The 21,836-nt window shown below is 47.4% G+C and overlaps 2 protein-coding genes across 3 annotated transcripts in view; one reads left to right on the top strand and one right to left on the bottom strand.

Annotated features, from left to right (window-relative positions):
- Positions 1-269: 269 nt before the first annotated feature.
- LOC116949595 (uncharacterized) lies at positions 270-11,924 on the bottom strand. Of its 2 annotated transcripts, none has more exons than XM_032967060.2 (5): positions 11,355-11,924; positions 6,181-6,693; positions 5,500-5,637; positions 4,783-5,043; positions 270-3,399 (listed from the first exon to the last, which is right to left on the bottom strand). In XM_032967060.2, the coding sequence occupies exons 2-5, from the start codon at positions 6,680-6,682 to the stop codon at positions 2,891-2,893; spliced, it is 1,410 nt and encodes a 469-aa protein (XP_032822951.2). In that variant the 5' UTR covers positions 6,683-6,693; positions 11,355-11,924; the 3' UTR covers positions 270-2,890. The 2 variants fall into 2 exon arrangements, with proteins under 2 accessions (XP_032822951.2, XP_032822950.2); XM_032967059.2 differs by having other exon boundaries at positions 11,500-11,769.
- Positions 11,925-17,033: 5,109 nt separating this feature from the next.
- LOC116949596 (uncharacterized) overlaps positions 17,034-21,836 on the top strand; it is a 29,027-nt gene continuing 24,224 nt past the window's right edge. The window contains exons 1-2 of the mRNA XM_076072184.1: positions 17,034-17,177; positions 20,414-20,879. Coding sequence (XP_075928299.1) covers positions 20,423-20,879 — 457 coding nt within the window. The 5' untranslated portion in view covers positions 17,034-17,177; positions 20,414-20,422. The remainder of the gene's footprint in view (positions 17,178-20,413; positions 20,880-21,836) is intronic.

Raw genomic sequence — 21,836 nt, 5'->3', positions numbered from 1 at the left:
TCTGACAGACCTGTGTATGTTTTTTATGTATATTGGAATACGTAAAAAAAACAATTGATAGCATTGGCATTAGAAGCAAAATGCAGACAAATGTATTGTTTTTGAGATTCATGTAAAGCAGTCCACATTGTTCAGAGGTTGAAAATAATTAACGTAGAATTACCACACTCTGAGCCAGATCTCTCAATTCGACGAGGTGATAAGCGCAGCATGCTTCTGTGAAACTAACGAGGGTTACTGCAGCCCCTGAGCAATCAAAAATAGAGTGGTGTTTTCCAATGTGTACATTTATTATTTATAACACAATTGTAATACGGCTCTAGCGACATGAACGCAGTAACCGTTGCGTAATTTAAACAAATCTGAATTAGGTTTCACAATATAAAATAGTTAAGGTTAATCTCATACATGTCAACCCCTTATCAGTGCCCTACCTTATTACAGACCAATTCAGACCTTATTGGTCACCCAGTGATTTTATAAATCTCAACGTTCATCCTACAAAGTCCCATCGCAAGGGAAAAACACAAATAGACAAAAACATGTTTTTAGCCCGCATTGAAACGGCTGTACGCCGCGTGGACCTGAAAACTCAATTTCCCTGTACAAGAATACGGGGTAAACCGTATGGGTTGACAGCTGTGTAATCTCAATACAGGATGCTGTACACAATTGTTACACTTGTAACATCCGATTAATGAGGAGTGTTTGAAAGCGTTGAAAGTGGCAATGAAACATGTACTTTATCTCCAGTGCAATCTCTAACTTGAGCTTACTTTACAATGAGAACTTTGGAATAGGACCTCAAAATGTGATCAGAGCACAGAGTTGGCGCTGCTGAGATCCTGGGTTCAAATATGGATGGCTACTCGTAATTAAACATAATTCTCAAGCGTATCCAGTTGATTGTCTCAATCCCAGCCCAATGGTGATCTCAACACGAGTCCAATGGTGATCTCAACACCAGCCCAATGGTGGATTATCAATAACTTTACATATTTCCTGTTCTGAGGATGACATTTTCAGTCTGATTGCCTTGTTATGAGCCTGTCCACAGCAGCAGGGCACCATCAAGTGTGGGACAAGGACATTGACGGGGCCTTGAAAAGTTATCGTTTGTACCCTTGCAGGGAGGCTGGTCTCTAGTATCGATGTATGCGCTGCTTTCTGAAAGCTTCATGTAAACATGTTCATCTCACAGCTGGTGGCACAACTGCACCGTAACTGGGGAAGAGACATTATATTTTTTATATATTGGTTGGTACCTTTTGGTAACCCATATTCAATGTAGCACATGTTAAAATGTATTTGCCTTAAGCGAAATATTTTCTGACAAACTAAAATGGCATGATATAAATGTGTGCGATGGCACGTGAGTTTTACATACAAAAGGAAACAAATATACTCTGCTATACAGGGGCGGAGCCAGGGGTTGTGAAAGGGTAGACAATTTTCACCCCCGAAAAAATAAAAAATCTAAAATCTGAAACATTCTGCGTATAAGTGTACGACACTCGGTCTGGCGGACTACGTGCAACTGCATTGTCAGAGTGTGTCGCCAACCGATGGCGTCTAGTTCAACAGCCTGACTCTCTAAATCATTCTTGAAATTAAAATTTGTTGAATGTCACCCCGGGCTGAAAATCCTGGCTCAACCCCTGCTGCTATATTTCATTTGAGATAACATATATGGCATTACTTTGATGGCATGAAAAAATATAATCATAAAGAAGGCTCAATTCATTTTATTATTATAAAACTAAAAACAATGAATAAATTCCATCCTCAAATTTGATTTAGCTGGGTATCGTAATTTAGCCTAACTAGATGATTGCATATTCCCAGCACAATCATATAAATATAAGACTCCTCCATTAAGTCAGTGGCACAGAGAGCTGTACAACTCACAAGAATGCAGCTGCCTAAATGTAACCTTCCATGAAAACAATAACCTCCTATTCATTGTTTAATAACAATAAGAATTGGTTGTATCCTTTCTGGCAAGAACTCAGATGTTAAGATGTTAAAACACCAAACAGAAAACCCTTGCAAGGAATCACGTCTGCATTAACCACGCACAGTTGTAGTGAACGTGGTTTGCATGTTCACCACAAGTATGTGTGGTTAATGGAGACGTGATTCCTTGCAAGGTGAATCCGTTTGGTGTTTTAACATCTTAACACCTGTTTTATTGCCAGAAAGGGTAAAACCAATTCGAGTGTTTTGATGCTGGCAATATTTAAACAAGAACACTACGCCTACTGTCACGGTGTGAGCGGAGGATGCAATTGATGTGTTAATTTCGCTTTTAGCACATCCGAGTGGGTGTCTCCAGGGCAACGCTAAATTTAAGCCTCGTTCTCTGCGCCCCCAACAGATGCATTGCAAGGAGCGTTGCTAAATTAACCAGGCGACCTTCGGCAAGGACGTCCCATACGATAGGTCACAGGTATGCATGACCCCATGAGACCACTGACTTACCTGTGCCAGCATCATGGCCACATTTGTCCAAAAACGTACCTAAATATATGCAAATTGCACCACTGTGCTAATGCAAAATAAAATCCTTCCCATTGTTATGCATCTTTTTGTGTTGCTGTTTAACAAACGTTTGCTCTGCAGAGATGAGGGCAAGGACAGTTCAATAACGAAGTGTCCAATGCAGCACCCCAAAACAATCGAGTCGAGTATTCTCCAACAGGGAAGGTCCATATGGCTTGAACAAGCAGCACAGCAAATAGCAGAATCCACCCACAGATCTGACAACACTTGCTTCGTATTGTAACCACATTCATCTTGCATTTCTGGTGCCAAATCAGATCACATGTAACTGTTACCATTGGGAATATATATATAAAACGACCACAGTGCACTTCACATGTCCTGTCTTTTATAAGATGGTATGGATCTTCTTGTGTCTGTGCAGGTGGTATTTGCGACCAAAGCTCATGCCACACTCTTCGCACACGAACGGCTTCTCGCCCGTGTGAATCTTCTTGTGCTGGTTCAAGTTCCGCACCAGCGAAAAGCGGCTCCGGCACACGTCGCAGACGTACGGCTTCTCGCCGCCGTGCCGGAACGCCTGGTGCCGCCACAGCTTGTTCATGTCGCTGTACGCGAGGCCGCAGTCGGTGCACGTGAACGGGCCGGCCCCAAAGTCACCGGCCAGCTCGTCGGAGCAGCCCTCGCCCGTCGAGTCCGAACCGGGACACTCGCCGCCCATCCTCGCGTCGCCAAATGGCTCGCCGAGGTTCGGCGGGGGGCGCGCAGGCTCGCCGTCCGGCAACGGGCCGTGCGACTGGTGAGGGGGAAGCCTCGCTTTTGCCAAGGGGCCGAACGACCGGAACTTCGGGTGCTGTGGAGCACCGGCCTCGAACATCAGGTCCTCGCTGCCGTTGCCTGCACGACGCGCAAAGGGGTTCGTCGGCATTTCGAATTACCAGAGTAGGTAGAAGGTGCCGTGTGCCGAGAATGATTGGTGAAGTTGACAGTGGAGTTGGGAATGAGAGAGGTTGTCTCCTCGAGTTCAGCCAGCAAAGACGTAAAATAATGTAGGGTCACAAAACTTATTATATTCTTGGTTCTTTCGGTAAAGTCACGTTGAAGGGAAACAAGAAAATAATGAAATATATATAAAACAATAAAATTCTTACGTTTCGACTGTAACACAAACAGTCATCATCAGGTGTGAAAAAACCATCATCACACCTGATGATGACTGTTTGTGTTACAGTCGAAACGTCGTGAGAATTTTATTGTTTTATATATATTTTATTATTTTAATCAGAATCAGAATCAGAAAGGGTTTTATTCGCCATGTAAGTTCACACCGACACGGACTTTACGGAAAGAGCCAAGAATATGAATCACTGCAGTCACGAAAGCTGTAAATCAAAAACTTATTATGTTTTACATTTTCTAACCACTCAATCAGTTGTGTTCTTAAAGAAAATTGTGTTATCATTTCTACAATGCAATCTGTACATGACACCTGCACGATGAATAAGTGTTATGATGTATTTTATCTGATGAAAGGATGCATCATTACATGCTTACAATATACGTGTTTCCTTGTGTTTCATATCACGATGTACTTTTGTCTATATTTCTGCTGTTCAGTCAATTAGAACGTACGCATACTTTGAGTTGAAAGAGAATCAATTGGAATCCTGCTACAATTTTGCTCCAGTCATTTTGTGATGGGTACAGTGGATTTCAGTTTGACACCACGTGCATTTGAGGTTCACCTCAAATGTTCTTGTCCGAGTTTGTAAAGACTCATTGATTTATTTTGAATAAGCAGGAAACTTACAAATTCAACTAATAAATGCAAGAGCAAGCACGTGGTGTATACATTTAAATTACCTGTTCCAGTCTCAACTTTAGATAAAAACCAGCAAGGGATGGTATCAGGCATGTGCGTGGAATGGAAACCTTAAACTTGCCAAATTTTTTCTACATCTGCAATAATTACAGTGCCTCAAATGACTCAACGTTGTCGGCCTAATGGACGAGAGCAGATTTAGAATGGGGCACAGAGTGGTTAAGGCTCATGCTTATGCACACGCCAACCCGAATGTAATTCCTGCCCACAGCTTACGTCTGTGGAGGGTAACAATACAGCGGGTAAAAAGGGCATCGCCAGCAATATGTATACATGGGTATTGTTCCCACGAAGTCATATATATATTTGTTCCCTCCCTACTTATTTGCATTTCTGAGGTTAGAACCACAGCCCAGCGCCGCACAGCTACCACCATGAGAGCGGGTCGAGTGACTCGCCTCCCGCGATGGGTTCCGCCTTCACACCCAGCACGCCCCACACGTTGCCCCGGGCCACGCGATCCTCCGGCGCGTCGGGCAGCATCTCGTCCGGGGTTCGATCTCCCCCGCCGTCGGACCTGCCGGCCTCGTCCGCGATGGGTTCGGCCTTCACGCCCACGAGGCCCCACGCGTGGCCCTCGACGGCGCGATCCTCCGGCCCGTCGGGCAGCATCTCTTCGGGAGTTTGCTCGCGTTCGTCTTCCGACCTGCCGGCTTCGTCTGCAGGACGCATCCACTTTAGCATTGGAGCAGGCAGCAGTGCACAGGGCCGAGTGCGAGAACTTTGTGGATGGAGAGAAGAACCAAATAGCAAGACATTGAGGGGAGGAGGGGGGCGGCGACCAGCACATTCAAACCTTCAACGCGATCTGCTCTCGTCTGTTACTATGCATTCTCGTCTCTCATGCCAGGCTGTGTAGACGAGGAAAGGCTGTCACAAACCCGTCGCTCAACTGTACAAATAGCTGCGTTGTGTGAAGGCCCCTCGCCCGCTGGTGGTAAATGTTGCACCAGCAGAAGGGGAGGGGGGTAGGGAAGCTGAGTTGTAAGCAGTGGAAGCTCAGCGCTCTGCGGCACCCCCAACGCTACAGGGGCGAGAACACACGGCTGATGGCAATTCAGTTTTTTGAGTCATAAATGAAAGGATGGGCAATGTGTGATCCTGGTCTCACGAACCTGCAATCATACCGTCGCTGTGAAAGCAGTTCGACTCGGGCCACCTGTCATTCTGTCCCCTTTCTTCTTGGAAGTCCTTCTCTGCCGATAACTCGTTCATGTTCTCAGAGACCTCGTCCTCATACTCCTCGGCGAAGCCTGCAGCAAGCCCACGAGAACAATTGACACGAAACAAATTGCTGATGCGTCCAAGACTAGACAAATGCTATTATAATCGTGGTTACCATATTTAAGAGGTAATCGCAGAATCAATCAAGGACTGACCCAGATATTTCCGCTCTCACGTGCAGAGTACCCAGCAAGCTTTCATGGTTAAGTCAAAAGATAATTTAATGTAGAGTGGTAGTGGCAGTAACTTTACCTCCATCCATGGCCAATAGGTTTTGTCATTTGTGATTTTTACAAGTGCCATTTCTGAAGAGAAATGTGCACCCAGATTGTAATTTGATTATTACATGGTTCTTTTAATGGTTTAAAAGCACAATTGTGGACAAGGTCGATATTGCTCTTTCATTAGATAACATATCTACATAATATTTTAATATGGGTATTAATAGAGTTTTTAAACTCACTTGAAAATGAATTGGCATAAAAGATTAATGCACTATAGCAGCGTATAATGGAATAAGATAACTAGGCAGAGAAAAAAAATGATGAATTGTTTGAAGCAAATCAAATTACTCGAGTCAAGAGCAGCATCCCCGCGGTGGTGACTTGACTCCTCCGCCTTTTCCTCCGCGGTGACGTACAGCAATCCGTGAAGGTCACTGAACCTCTCAACCGACTGAAGCAGTTCCTGGCTGAGACTGCTGAGCATGAGGACGATGGCGTCCAGGAGGCCGCTGAGAAACGGCTGGAACGCCATCACGCTGGTGGCCTGGATGCCGCCTCCACAGGCCCCGCCGGCCCCGTCGTGGCGCTTGGGGGACGAGGCCTCGGTGACGCGGCGCAGCACGGCGTAGAAGGCGAAGGGCAGCCGCTCCCTGGCGGCAGCGAACATCTCGGCCCTGACGTGGGGCTGCTCGGCGCACGCCATGAAGGCCTCGTAGTCGCCGATGCCCAGCTCCCTGTCCACGGCCTCGGCCACGCTGAGGCTCACGCCGTGGGCGGCCAGCCACGCTGGGAAGTCCTGACGAGGGTTGATGTGGGACACCACTGCGGCCGCCACTGCCGCGGTGGCCATGGCCTAACAGTCTGGGTTTTTAAATGCAAACACAAATATGTTACTACAATGCGACCAGCTGCTCCATGGAGTAAAGTCGCACCACTAGGCATTCGTAGCAACACAGAAAAAATGATGGAATGTGACCAGTTGCTGGTCGAGCACCAATTGGGTCGAGGCTCAAAAGAAAGCCGTCCCTTGGTGTGGACCAATCAGTTTCAAGGACAATGCATATATTATCATAGTATGTTTTTTGTTTGCATTTTGACTGCAGGTATTGTGGTTAATGCAGACATTAATCCTAGTAAAAAGGGGAAAAGCCCTATTATTATAGGATGGAATGTGTTTGTTGACTAATTTCGTGCACGCAAAAGTCACGTTTACAGCGACCAGCGGTAATTATTGGATTAAAACGTCAATGATATCATTATACCGCATATTTAGAAGGCGACATGCCCAGCCGTCACAAGTAGGACAGCGCACTGGCCAAGGCGATTAAGGTGAGAATCCAAAAGTACTTTTCCATTCACTCTGTACTTTACAATTCACCAAACACCTCACGCTGACCACCTGGCAACTCAACACAAGCACTGAGAAATTAATAAATGGTTTACAATGAGCAATTTGCATTGTACAGTGCTTGAAACTGAACACTGTGATGTATAATCAGTAAGTACCTTCATAATCACTGGGCACTGTCCTTCACGAACACAGTACTTCACTCTCAAATGAGATATTCACAATGTGTACTCATCGATCACCGAGTACTTTACAATCAATGACAACAGCACTTCGCAATCACTGTGTACTGTACAATCACTGAGTAGCGCACAATCACTGAGTAGCGCACAGTCACAAAGTACTTCACGATCACCGACTACCTGTACTTCACAATGAGTACTTCACAATGAGACTTCGCAATGAGTACTTCGCAATGAGTACTTCACAATGAGTACTTCACAACGAGTACTTCACAGTGAGACGTCACAACGAGTACTTCACAACGAGTACTTCACAACGAGTACTTCACAACGAGTACTTCACAATGAGACTTCACAACGAGTACTTCACAACGAGTACTTCACAACGAGTACTTCACAATGAGTACTTCACAACGAGTACTTCACAATGAGTACTTCACAACGAGTACTTCACAACGAGTACTTCACAATGAGACTTCACAACGAGTACTTCACAACGAGTACTTCACAACGAGTACTTCACAATGAGTACTCCACAACGAGTACTTCACAATGAGTACTTCACAATGAGTACTTCACAATGAGTCCTTCACAATGAGACTTCACAATGAGACTTCACAATGAGTACTTCACAATGAGTACTTCACAATGAGACTTCACAATGAGTACTTCACAACGAGTACGTCACAACGAGTACTTCACAACGAGTACTTCACAAAGAGTACTTCACAATGAGTACGTCACAATGAGTACTTCACAACGAGTACTTCACAGTGAGACGTCACAACGAGTACTTCACAACGAGTACTTCACAACGAGTACTTCACAACGAGTACTTCACAATGAGACTTCACAACGAGTACTTCACAACGAGTACTTCACAACGAGTACTTCACAATGAGTACTTCACAACGAGTACTTCACAATGAGTACTTCACAACGAGTACTTCACAACGAGTACTTCACAATGAGACTTCACAACGAGTACTTCACAACGAGTACTTCACAACGAGTACTTCACAATGAGTACTCCACAACGAGTACTTCACAATGAGTACTTCACAATGAGTACTTCACAATGAGTCCTTCACAATGAGACTTCACAATGAGACTTCACAATGAGTACTTCACAATGAGTACTTCACAATGAGACTTCACAATGAGTACTTCACAACGAGTACGTCACAACGAGTACTTCACAACGAGTACTTCACAAAGAGTACTTCACAATGAGTACGTCACAATGAGTACTTCACAATGAGTACGTCACAATGAGTACTTCACAATGAGTACTTCACAATGAGTACTTCACAATGAGACTTCACAATTAGTACTTCACAATGAGACTTCACAATGAGTACTTCACAATGAGTACTTCACAACGAGTACTTCACAATGAGTACTTCACAATGAGTACTTCACAATGAGTACTTCACAATGAGACTTCATAATGAGTACTTCACAATGAGTACTTCACAATGAGACTTCACAATGAGTACTTCACAATGAGACTTCACAATGAGTACTTCACAATGAGTACTTCACAACGAGTACTTCACAACGAGTACTTCACAACGAGTACTTCACAATGAGTACTTCACAACGAGTAATTCACAATGAGTACTTCACAACGAGACTTCACAATGGGTACTTCACAATGAGACTTCACAATGAGTACTTCACAATGAGTATTTCACAATGAGTACCTCACAACGAGTACCTCACAACGAGTACTTCACAATGAGACTTCACAATGAGTACTTCACAATGAGTACTTCACAATGAGACTTCACAATGAGACTTCGTAATGAGTACTTCACGAGTACTTCACAATGAGTACTTCACAATGAGTACTTCACAATGAGTACTTCACAACGAGTACTTCACAATGAGTACTTCACAATGAGACTTCACAATGAGTACTTCACAATGAGACTTCACAATGAGTACTTCACAATGAGTACTTCACAATGAGACCTCATAATGAGTACTTCAAAATGAGTACTTCACAACGAATAATTCACAATGAGTACTTCACAATGAGTACTTCACAATGAGTACTTCACAATGAGACCTCATAATGAGTACTTCAAAATGAGTACTTCACAATGAGACTTCACAATGAGTACTTCACAATGAGTACGTCACAATGAGTACTTCACAATGAGTACTTCACAATGAGACTTCATAATGAGTACTTCACAATGAGTACTTCACAATGAGTACTTCACAATGAGACTTCACAACGAGTACTTCACAATGAGTACTTCACAATGAGACTTCACAATGAGTACTTTACAATGAGACTTCACAATGAGTACTTCACAATGAGTACTTCACAACGAGTACTTCACAAAGAGTACTTCACAATGAGACTTCACAATGAGTACTTCACAATGAGTTCTTCACAATGAGTTCATCACAATGAGTACTTCACAATGAGACTTCACAATGAGTACTTCACAACGAGTACTTCACAATGAGTACTTCACAATGAGTACGTCACAATGAGTACTTCACAATGAGACTTCACAACGAGTACTTCACAACGAGTACTTCACAATGAGTACTTCACAATGAGACTTCACAATGAGTACTTCACAATGAGTACTTCACAATGAGTACTTCACAATGAGACTTCATAATGAGTACTTCACAATGAGACTTCACAATGAGTACTTCACAACGAGTACTTCACAACGAGTACTTCACAATGAGTACTTCACAATGAGTACTTTACAACGAGTACTTTACAACGAGTACTTCACAATGAGACTTCGTAATGAGTACTTCACGAGACTTCACAATGAGTACTTCACAATGAGTACTTCATAATGAGTACTTCACAATGAGTACTTCACAACGAGTACTTCACAACGAGTACTTCACAATGAGTACTTCACAATGAGTACTTCACAATGAGTACTTTACAACGAGTACTTTACAACGAGTACTTCACAATGAGACTTCATAATGAGTACTTCACAACGAGACTTCACAATGAGTACTTCACAATGAGTACTTCACAACGAGTACTTCACAATGAGTACTTCACAATGAGACTTCACAATGAGTACTTCACAATGAGTACTTCACAATGAGTAATTCGCAATGAGTACTTCACAATGAGTACTTCACAACGAATACTTCACAACGAATACTTCACAATGAGTACTTCACAACGAGTATTTCACAATGAGTACTTCACAACGAGTACTTCACAATGAGACTTCACAATGAGTACTTCACAATGAGTACTTCACAATGAGTACTTCACAACGAGTATTTCACAATGAGTACTTCACAACGAGTACTTCACAACGAGTACTTCACAATGAGTACTTCACAACGAGTACTTCACAACGATTACTTCACAATGAGTACTTCACAATGAGTACTTCACAATGAGTACTTCACAATGAGTACTTCACAATGAGTACTTCACAATGAGACTTCACAACGAGTACTTAACAATGAGTACTTCACAATGAGACTTCACAATGAGACTTCACAATGAGTACTTCACAATGAGTACTTCACAACGAGTACTTCACAATGAGTACTTCACAATGAGTACTTCACAACGAGTACTTCACAACGAGTACTTCACGAGTACTTCACAACGAGTACTTCACAATGAGTACTTCACAACGAGTACTTCACAATGAGTACTTCACAACGAGTATTTCACAATGAGTACTTCAGAATGAGTACTTCACAATGAGTACTTCACAATGAGACTTCACAACGAGTATTTCACAATGAGACTTCACAATGAGTACTTCACAATGAGTACTTCAGAATGAGTACTTCACAATGAGTACTTCACAATGAGTACTTCAGAATGAGTACTTCACAATGAGTACTTCACAATGAGACTTCACAACGAGTATTTCACAATGAGACTTCACAACGAGTACTTCACAATGAGTACTTCACAATGAGTATTTCACAATGAGTACTTCACAACGACTGTGCAGCCAATAACGCACTGAGGGGGCAGCGCTGCTGCTGCTGATGCTGCTGCTGATGATGATGCTGCTGATGATGATGATGCTGACGAGGTGAGGACCACTCGTTCGCAGCTCTCTCCCCTGGCCTAGCTGCCCACAAGAGCGCGCGGACTCATCGCCTCACCCGGCTTGCAGGCAACGCGAGTCGCGAAGGGGTCTACGAGCCGTCCGGGGGGGGGTCTCTCTCCTCCTACACCGATGCAGAGAGTGAAGAGAGAGAGACACAGAGGGATGAGATAGGGAGAGCGAGGAGGAGGAGGACGAGGAGGAGGAGGAGGACGAGGAGGAGGAGGAGAAGCCGCCTCGCTCAGCCCCGCGTCTCCATCACACGCGACCAGTCCGCGGCACTGTCCATCTGACGGGAATCGATTCCCCGACGGCGATTCCCGTCAACCGCGATTCCCGGATACGATTCGATTGCGGGTTTTTACAGTGCCCCTGTATGTGTACCATACGGCGCTGGGGTTGAGCGGGCGTGCTGCCGTGAGGAAAAGGATCGTTGCCCGAAACGTCCGGCTATTGTGTTGTTGTTGAGGGCACGCGCAGGTTGCTGAGTTTACTTATTCGGGTGTGTTTGTGCACGACTTGCAGCGCTTGCCCCGACAGCCTGCTAAAGCTATGCGGCTCGCCAGGTGATGTTTGGGCTGCAGTTGGTAGGCAACTCTCAGCACGTGGCGGGTGGCCACAGCCCTCTTTGTCTCTCCACTGCTGGATGACGGCCACCCCACGTCGTGCAGGTGGTGGTGGCGTGGGGGGGTTTGTTTGACCATACTTCACCACGCTGGTTCAGTACAGGTTTGGTGACGGTGGCGAGCGTTTAAGTGGCAGTAGGATCGTTGATTTGGCTCGCACTGCCCTCTGCTGTCCACCACGTAGCCCCGCAGCAGCCTATAACACCTGTTTCACACGGTGGTTCGCCCAGCCGAGCACTCATCCAGGCTCAACGCCGCTTGGGTTTGCGAGATTTGGTTGATTTAGACCGTTATGTTCCCGCCTCATGTCCACAATGTGCTCAATTGTACACCGCAAAATTAAAACTAACTTCTTGAGAAACGCTTTTTTTGTGTTTGATGTTATCGTCCTGCCCCCGCAAATCCGATCGGCACGGTTGGCTAAGTAGGGTGCAAAAGAAGTTCTACGTGCACTACGTACATACCCCGGTCGGGATTAAACGCAGCAATCAACGCCTCTCACGTTGCGAAAACCTGACCGGACCGAATCCAGAAAAATAATCATGAAGCTTTTAATCTTGAAGAAAACAGACATATACAGTGAGGGAAAAAAGTATTTGATCCCCTGCTGATTTTGTACGTTTGCCCACTGACAAATGATCAGTCTATAATTTTAATGGTAGGTTTATTTGAACAGTGAGGGACAGAACAACAACTAAAAAATCCAGAAAAAAACGCATGTCAAAAATGTTATAAATTTATTTGCAATTTAATGAGGGAAATAAGTATTTGACCCCTCTGCAAAACATGACTTAGTACTTGGTGGCAAAACCCTTGTTGGCAATCACAGAGGTCAGACGTTTCTTCTAGTTGGCCACCAGGTTGGCACACATCTCAGGAGGGATTTTGTCCCACTTCTCTTTGCAGATCTTCTCCAAGTCATTAAGGTTTCGAGGCTGACGTTTGGCAGCTCGAACCTTCAACTCCCTCCACAGATTTTCTATGGGATTAAGGTCTGGAGACTGGCTAGGCCACTCCAGGACCTTAATGTGCTTCTTCTTGAGCCACTCCTTTGTTGCCTTGGCCGTGTGTCTTGGGTCATTGTATTGCTGGAATACCCATCCACGACCCATTTTGAATGCCCTGGCTGAAGGAAGGAGGTTCTCACCCAATATTTGACGGTACATGGCCCCGTCCATCGTCCCTTTGATGCGGTGAAGTTGTCCTGTCCCCTTAGACTGATCATTGCTTTGTCGGTGGCCAAACGTACAAAATCAGCAGGGGATCAAATACTTTTTCCCTCACTCTAATTATAGATTCGCTCATAGCCTTCACGAACCACGTGCAAGCCAGGGACGTGCTAATGTTTAGATTAGGATGACGAATCTAACAAAAAAACTGCACGAAAATAGCCTGAGAATTACAAACACAAACTAGACGGTAAAGATGATCGATTAGTTGCATGAACGCATTGCTCATTGAACTTCTTTCGCGTCGTACGTAGCCAACCGCGCTAATCGGAGGTGCGAGGGAAGGACAGAAAACTAAAACGAGTTAATGAAAAGGCGGCCTTAAAACATCACAAGCATCGATTTGCTTTTGTTTACATTGAGTGGAGGCGGTAAACTCACTGCACGCCGCTTGCAACAAACGTGACAATGATATCCGAGCCACTGACCGGATTCTGAAATTGACGATTGCTTCACCACTCTTGATCCTAAAGGACAAAGATGCCCCTGTGTCTCCTGAACACAGCGATTCCGCTTGCGAGTGACCACCACCTCCATCACCACCACCACCTCCTGCAGAGAGAGAAATGGAGCTAGCACCGGGAGGCGAGCATGGAAAGATGCCTGCCCCGGAGGGACACTGCCAGAGGTTTGAGGTGAACATCTTTGACAAGAACCGGTGCCAGAACTGCTTCAAGCCCTGGGAGCAGCTGTGGTGCCACGGCCGCGGAGCAACTCGGCAAACGCCGCGATCCCCTCCAGCACTAAACACACACACAGCGCACCCACGCAGTGTCCTGGCGAGGCGTTGCCTGGCACGTCGGGTTTTAATCCGAAGGGCCCCTAGAGGGAGAGTCCCACGGTTTCCCAGTGCCAGGAGATTGGCCGACCCCAACAGGACAGGTTACATTACGATACCCCTACAATTGGCTTAAAATTGTCTGGGCGCAGAAAGAGAAAGTTCCCTGGGCCAACCGCGTTGAGTTACTCACGACACTGGGGTGAGGACGGAGGGCGGAATATTAAGCGAGCAAAAGCGCAGCGCCCTTCCAGACAATGGGCAACGAGGGACAATGGGTGGCCGGCGCGGTAACAAGGGGCCGGTAACCACAGGTAGGCGCACGATTGGCTGCGCGGTATGACGTCACCCTGGGCCTTTGAAGTTTAGAGAATAAATATGGGGGGGGGAGGAGCCCGGACGATTTAGAGTGAGTTGGCTTCAACCTCCGGGCCGTCAAGACCCTCTCTCTGCCATCCTGCCTCCTTGAGCCGCTCGCAGCATCCGTGTGATGCCAGCGAGTGCTGCTACGAGGCAGTGATGGGTGAAGTTTTCGCTCGTCGTTCTCCCTCCGACTCTCACAGCGTCCGTGCGACGCCGTGAGCACAGCTACGAGGTACGTGGTAGGACGTTTGAGCGACTGGGTTCGTAGGCAGAATCAGGCTAAGCTCTTCCCGTGCAATATTCCCCCTCCAGGTAGGGTGTATTTGCGCCGTTAATAAACTTTAGATCAGAGTATCGGTGCAGTGTGATTTCTGTGTTGTGTGTGGAACCTCGGCGTGGTGTCTGCGCGTCGTGTGTGGTGCGACTGCGAGGCGAGACAGCGTGCGCGAGAGAGCGAGCGCAGGGCTGGAGAAATGGTGTGTGAGGCGCGCGTGCATTCAAACATACACGGCCGCCGACGCTCAGGCGAGTGTACGCGCGCGTGTGTGAAACACGAGCGCCTGCAGTGTGCCGCGTGAGTAATTAGGGCGGGGTGCGATAAACCCGCTCGCCGGCGTTTACACGGCGGGCAATAGCGTGAACAGCGAAGCGTGCCGCGTGTATTCATACAGCCCTCTAGCATGAGCCTTGGTGTGCTGCCAGATTAGGGCTGAGCCACCCGGAGGGGGGCGCGCATATGAATATCGCCGGCGTCACGTTTCCTGTAGCGCTCAGCTTGGCGCGACACGCACGCGCCTGCAGGGGCGTGCGTGTCGCGCCTCCACGTGGGATAACCCCGGGCGGTGGCGTGCCCGCAGCCACTTAGCCGTGACCCTCAGGGGGGGCGCTGGCGGGGGGGGGGGCGCTGGCGGGGGGGGGGGGGCGCTGGCGGGGGGGGGGGGCGCTGGCGGGGGGGGGCGCTGGCGGGGGGGGGGGGCGCTGGCGGGGGGGGGGGCGCTGGCGGGGGGGGGCGCTGGCGGGGGGGGCGCTGGCGCGGGGGGTGGGGTACTGGCGCGGGGGGGGGCGCTAGCTCGGGGGGGGGCGCTGGCGCGGGGGGGGGTGGGCGCTGGCGCGGGGGGGGGGTGGGCGCTGGCGCGGGGGGGGGGGTCACCCGATCGGCGGGGGCCCGGTGAGAGGCGGCCGACGAGGAGGAGGGGGGAGTGGAGGGGGTGGACGTCGCGCCCCCCCCCCGCCCAGCGGGAGCGGGGAGGCGGGCGTAGCCCCCCACACAGCAGCACCTGGTGGCGAGAGCAGACGCGGAGCGACACGAGGACGAAGATCCCCCCCCCCGTGTAGCCCGTAGTAACAGGCTGTAGGGGCAAGTGCTGTTAGCGAGTAGCAGCACACGAGGGATGGGTTGGCAAGCATGCACGCCCCGGCCGCCTTTGTCTCCCCAATTTACACATCGCACCAGGTAGTCAATTAAGGGGGAGCCAGAAACGGTTCTGATAATCGTCACTCGTATTAAAGAGGTAGTCGCGTTAATAGTGTGACCTCTTGCGACAGCAAGAGATGATGGTTGTTGCAATCATCGGCGAAACTCCACGGTACTTGAATTGTAAATGTTGCGTGTTCATTCTAGATTTGCAGTTTTCGTGACTGCAAGGATCCATACTCTTTGGTTCTTTCGGTAAAGTCACGTAGGTGAAAAAATAAAATATAAAATAATTTACTCTCCAACACACAGCCGCTGGTGCTGAACTCGTAACGAATTGGCGCGTTTTGTTTACGTGACAAAACCTTAAAGGATCGACTGCGTCGGGTGGTGTCGGGTTAACGACACATTTACATTAACGCGATCTAACCCAAGAAGAAGAATAAAAAACAAACCTCACACATCTTCTTTGGTTCTCTCGGTAAAGTCACGTAGAATGAGAATAAAATAATAAATTGATAAAATAAAATAACACAATAATATTCTCACGACGTTTCGGCCACAACACAAGCGGCCTTCATCAGGTGAAGGGACGAGACTGTCTGGTAGGACAGCGCTGGAGTGAAAGAGCCACGTTCAGATCACGACCTTTAAGCTGTGTCAGAAGAAACAGAGCGCCTTGACAAAGGAATTAGCATAGAATTTAGCCTTGAAATGGCTGAGTGATTAGCTTGTGACTGGTCACAGAAATGGCTATGTTAAAGTCAAAGCATACACATCCACAGAGGCACCCCTTGACAAAGGAATAAGCATAGAATTTAGCATTGAAATAGCCAAGTTAAAGTATACACATCCACAGAGGCAACTCTTGACAAAGGAATTAGCATAGAATTTAGCATTGAAATAGCTGAGTGATTAGCTTGTGACTGGTCACAGAAATGGCTATGTTAAAGTCAGAGCATACACATTCACATAGGCACCTAGTACAAATCAAACAGGAGAATTTAGCATTGAAATAACTATTATTTTATTCTCATTCTACGTGACTTTACCGAAAGAACCAAAGAAGATGAATCCTTGCAGTCACGAAAGCTTTAAATCAAAATAAAAAATCATTTACGAACTGATAAAATTAATCGATCATCATCGATTCCCTTAATCGACATCGCCACCGGCGATAATCGCGTCGCGGCCGTGACGTCACGTCCGGCGCTAGGCGAGGTCGAGGCCCAGGGACGCGCGCGGCCGCCTCCTCCTCCTCTGCTGCTGCACCTCCTCCTCCTCCTCGCCGACGCCGTACCTCGCGGTGGACGCGAACATCGTCGGGTAAATTGAAGGGGCAAGCTCGTTTCGCTATCGTCGTCGTCCCTCACACCCCCCCCCCATCTCCTCCTCTCTCTCCGAGGATGCGGAGCGGGGATTTTTTTTGTTGTTGTTTGGCGGGGGACCCGAGGCGCGGTCCTCGCGGTCTTTGTGCGCGCGGCCGCCTCGCTCCCGCCCCGCTCCCGCCCTTCCACGACGAACATTCTCGTCGGCGTCGTCGTCGTCGTGTTTGTTATAATCATCGTTGTGGTCATCGCCATGCAGACGCGATGCGATGTTGCGTTCGCGCGCAATCGCAGCGCCTTTTTGATTTTTTTTTTACCGTGAGGCGCGCGCGGTTCGTCGTCGACGGCTGGCGGCTACCGCGCCGTGATTGATGAGTTTGCTTCTTGAGGCTCCGTGAGTGTGGGGGGTGGAGGGGGAGCGGTGGCGTCGTCGTCGCGGTTAGAGCGCTACGAACCCGACGGCCCGAGATCGATTCCCGCCCCACGGATACCAAAGCACCACCGGTGACGGATTATCTCAACCGGTCATGGGCCCTCACCTAGGTCGGCTCGGCCTCAAAATGGGTACCCGGTGCGGTGTGTAAAGTCGTCGTCGCCGCTGGGGAGACGAAGGCGGCCGGGCGTGGTGCTTGGCCACCCACCTCCTCGTGTGCCGTGTCGGCCTTGATAGGTGCGCTACTCTCTTCTAACACCACTTGCCCCAACACTCTGTTACAGGCTACACGGGGGGGGGGGTATTTGTTTGTTTGTACTACTGTATATACATAGCCGGGGTTTCACAAATTACCATAAATCGTTGTACAGTTCGTGTGTGTAATTGAAAAACAGAAGATGCTCTTGCCCACACTATAGTCGGAGATTTGGACATTGGGGGAGGTGAAGGGGGGGGGGTAGTTATTTAAACGTGTAATGTGTGCGTTGGCGTCTTCTGTAATTGAGAAGCAAGCCAAAACAAGCGTCTGTAATTATCTCTGAGCTTCGTCGATTCGACGTGCAAGCAAGCGCTCGGGGTAACAAAAAGCTTTCGCCTTCGCGGTGTTGGTCGTTTTTTAAATGCCAAGCGGAATTTCAAGTTGGCGCCCGATTTGTTTCGTTCAACAAAGCCTGAATCTCGCGTTTAAACCTCGGGGTGGGAGAGAGTTATTTTCGTTTAATAAGTGGCTACTGGAGTTGCACGGTTCTTTTAATTATCATTATTGTGGTTGTTGGTGTTTAACCTCATCGCGTTTGCGTTCCAGTTGCACGATATGCATTGCCCTGTACAATGCCGTGGCAAGCGTGGAGGATGTTTGACTACCGTGCACCACTCTACACGCTGGCTAATGTGGGCCAGAGGCAGGAACAGTTGAGATATAATTATCCTCGCGGTGCAAGATATGAAGCGATTCCGGCGTTTCAAATGGTGTCGGTTGGTTTCCCGGCAGCCCTTAAACCGGCGTTTGTATATCCGTGAGTCAAATCGGTATTTTAAAAAACCGGTGGAGAAACCCACTGCAGACTCGACACGTCCTTTCCAATTGAGGCTTGTGTCCCAGGGTGGAAAGTCTACATTCGTACGTCGGGGCTGAGTCACCCCGTAAATAGCACAGGCGCTGTTGACTGCACGAAGTTATGTAATTTTCTAGGCCCCAAAATAATGATTTGTTGGTAAAGTAATTGGCCTTCCGCTTGTGGAGTTGAGTGCTTTAACCATAGCCACACATCCTCGGGGCGATAACTTTTAGAACTGTGTATGTCCATGTACGTTGCGTACATTTGTATTGTGCGTGCCTGTGGAGGTTAACATATATTTACATAAGCGAGCCAGTATGTCGAGCTTCCAGTGACACGAGAGGGAATACATCAACATGTGAGACATGTAGAACTGAAACATTCAGCATGTACGAGTCGATGATTCGTGTCGTAACGTATGTGTGAGCGTGTCTCTGGTTTGTATGTCTGACCTGTGTGCAGTAGCATATATTATTTAACTAATGCACATAGTTTGTGTGTATACTAATAATTTAGAATGTGGTAACACGAGTAAAACCGGGTTGTTGCAGTCATCTGCACGTTTTAGCTGCCAAGAAAAAAATTAACGCTGTTATTTTATTGTACTCAAACCAAAACTGACATTTAATTACACAACTAAATATTTAAAATGTATACCATGAATACTTCGCTGTGGACATTCATATAATAAAATCGCATCGTTTGTCATATTGGCTTAACCCTAACTGTGCATGAACATGTCATTCATTATTAGTCTCTTGGTTTACACATGCAGTGCACTCAGGTGTAGCATTGCTTGTTGTGTTCAGCATATTACTATTTACGGTAACAATAGCAAGCGCATCATGTAGCAATGTGTTGACTTAAAGGTCAGCCCATTATTTGTTCGCTTGTACTGCCATGGTACATTAATTGTGTTGCAGATTCACAGCTGTGGCGTCTGTAACCACAGTTTCCTTCGGCGATCGCTCGCCAAGTGCTTGAATGTCTTTTTGGTAAATGGGATTCAAAGTAATGCCACGTTTCATTTGAACGTTATCCACAGCTGTAACATTTTTAATGGATTGGCCACACCCTTTTGAGGTAAATTTGGTGTCGCCTCGTTACTGCATCCCACCGTTCGGACAATTTCAGGGGTTTAAAACTCCACGTAAAACGATTTCTGGTTGCACTGCAGACGTCTGCAGCCATTGTCGTCGTCGCCATGTCGGACGTCGGTTGTTGCAAATGGGCTCTCGGCCACTTGTGAACGATGCCGCACAGTCACGGTGAGTGATGCTTGAAGCGCGCAGTGAGTGATGCTCGCGGCCGCTTGGCCCTGGGATGCCACTTGACGTCACCGCGAGCTTAGATTGGTCACAACCACTTGAGTCGCACAAGTGGCACCGACGAATTTATCCAGGCAGGGACAAGGTTTAGATATTCCGCCATTTCTAACCAAGGTTATTCTTCAATGTTTGCAATTCAGTATAGCGCAATTGGATTTTGCGCAGCTTCTAAATGGGACCACGTACAAATATGTTGTAGTGAGAGGGCAGTCGGTCATTGGCAGAGGAGAAAAGGAAGATCTTGAGGCTCAACATAAATAGGGGTAGGGAGTTGATAGCATGGACTGCTGGTCGTGGCAGAGGATAATTAATAACCTCCAGTTATCTTTTGGTATTGATGCGCAATTCAATCATTTGAATATGGTAAGATTTCAGATAATGAAATTGCCTCGGTTCGCACTTTTTTTCAAAACAGTTGGAGACCATGGCCGCAGCGGCCGTGTCCAGCATCAACCCGCGTCAGGACTTCCCAGCGTGGCTGGCCGCTCATGGCGTGAGCCTCAGCGTGGCCGAGGCCGTGGACAGGGAGCTGGGCATCGGCGACTACGAGGCCTTCCTGGCGTGCGCCGAGCAGCCCCACATCAGGGCCGAGATGTTCGCCGCCGCCAGGGAGCGGCTGCCCTTCGCCTTCTACGCCGTGCTGCGCCGCGTCACCGAGGCCTCGTCCCCCAAGCGCCACGACGGGGCCGGCGGCGGCCTTCAGGCCGCTGGCAACACGGCGGCGTTCCAGCCGTTCCTGAGCGGCCTGCTGGACGCCATCGTCCTCATGCTCAACAGCCTGAGCCAGGAGCTGCTGCACTCGGCCGAGAGGTTCAGCTGCCTGGAGCCCGCGCTCTACCCCAGAACAGAACGGGATTCTAGGATGTACATGGATGATGAAGGTAGTTTATCTTCTGACACTTCTATTTGTGCGTATACTTTGCAGCAGTTCATTAACGTTCTGCTCCATCAAGGCCTCCCTTCGCTGTGTCCAGCATGATGGTTGTCTGAACATACTTCACTGTACTTGTCGGTGGTGGACCCAGAACCGGTTCGGACATTACAAACTACTGATTTTAGCCATGGCTGGGAATTGAACACAGGTTCGCTTGTTCATATCAAAGTACACTTACCATTGTCCCACCACTAAACTCCATTTGTGAATATAAATAACGGTAATGTAAGGCATGTGTATATATATACACAGTCAAATCATGATTACTTTCACTTCGTATATGTTGTCTGTAATTGGTTCATATACACCTGCAGCCACTAAAGTATAATCACATTGCAAAAGAAACCTATCTTGATTTGCACTGGTACCCCAAATCATGACAGTCCATCAAATCTAATTTCTTTAAGAACTGCTTTTGGTTGTGTTTAGTTTGTTGTCCTTCCCCCGCACCTCCGATTAGCACTGTTGGCTATGTACATACATTTCGCGAGATGGTAATTTTTTACACTTGTAATCTTTGTGTATAAGGAGCCCCTGGTGTTCAAGGTTTTCTTTCTGAACTCAGACTGCAGTGGGAATGTGGTAAAATTATATCTGGCCAGTGAAGTAATGGAAGGAACACTCGCAACCATAGCCTGACCTGCACAGAGCCCAGATTTTGAGGCTCTTTGGCCTTGAATAGGATCTGAGATGGTCAAACATTGACCCATAAACTTGGCAGATTTTTGGCAGAATACAGGGCATTTAGAACTCTTTTACAATCCTACATTGTGACAATAGAACACGGTAATTATATGTAAAACGAATGGAGAACATACAAAACACTAGTGCATTGTGCAACTTGGATGAAAACACTATTTCATGGTGCCAATGGCTTGTGAAAAGCCAAAATTCAGAGTGATTC

Source organism: Petromyzon marinus, chromosome 37, assembly GCF_048934315.1.
Source record: "Petromyzon marinus isolate PM22_M1 ecotype Great Lakes invasive population chromosome 37, UKy_Petmar_22M1.pri1.0, whole genome shotgun sequence".
Lineage (NCBI taxonomy): Eukaryota > Metazoa > Chordata > Hyperoartia > Petromyzontiformes > Petromyzontidae > Petromyzon > Petromyzon marinus.
The sequence above is the reverse complement of the archived record's forward strand: the minus strand, read 5'-3'. Positions and strand labels throughout refer to the sequence as shown.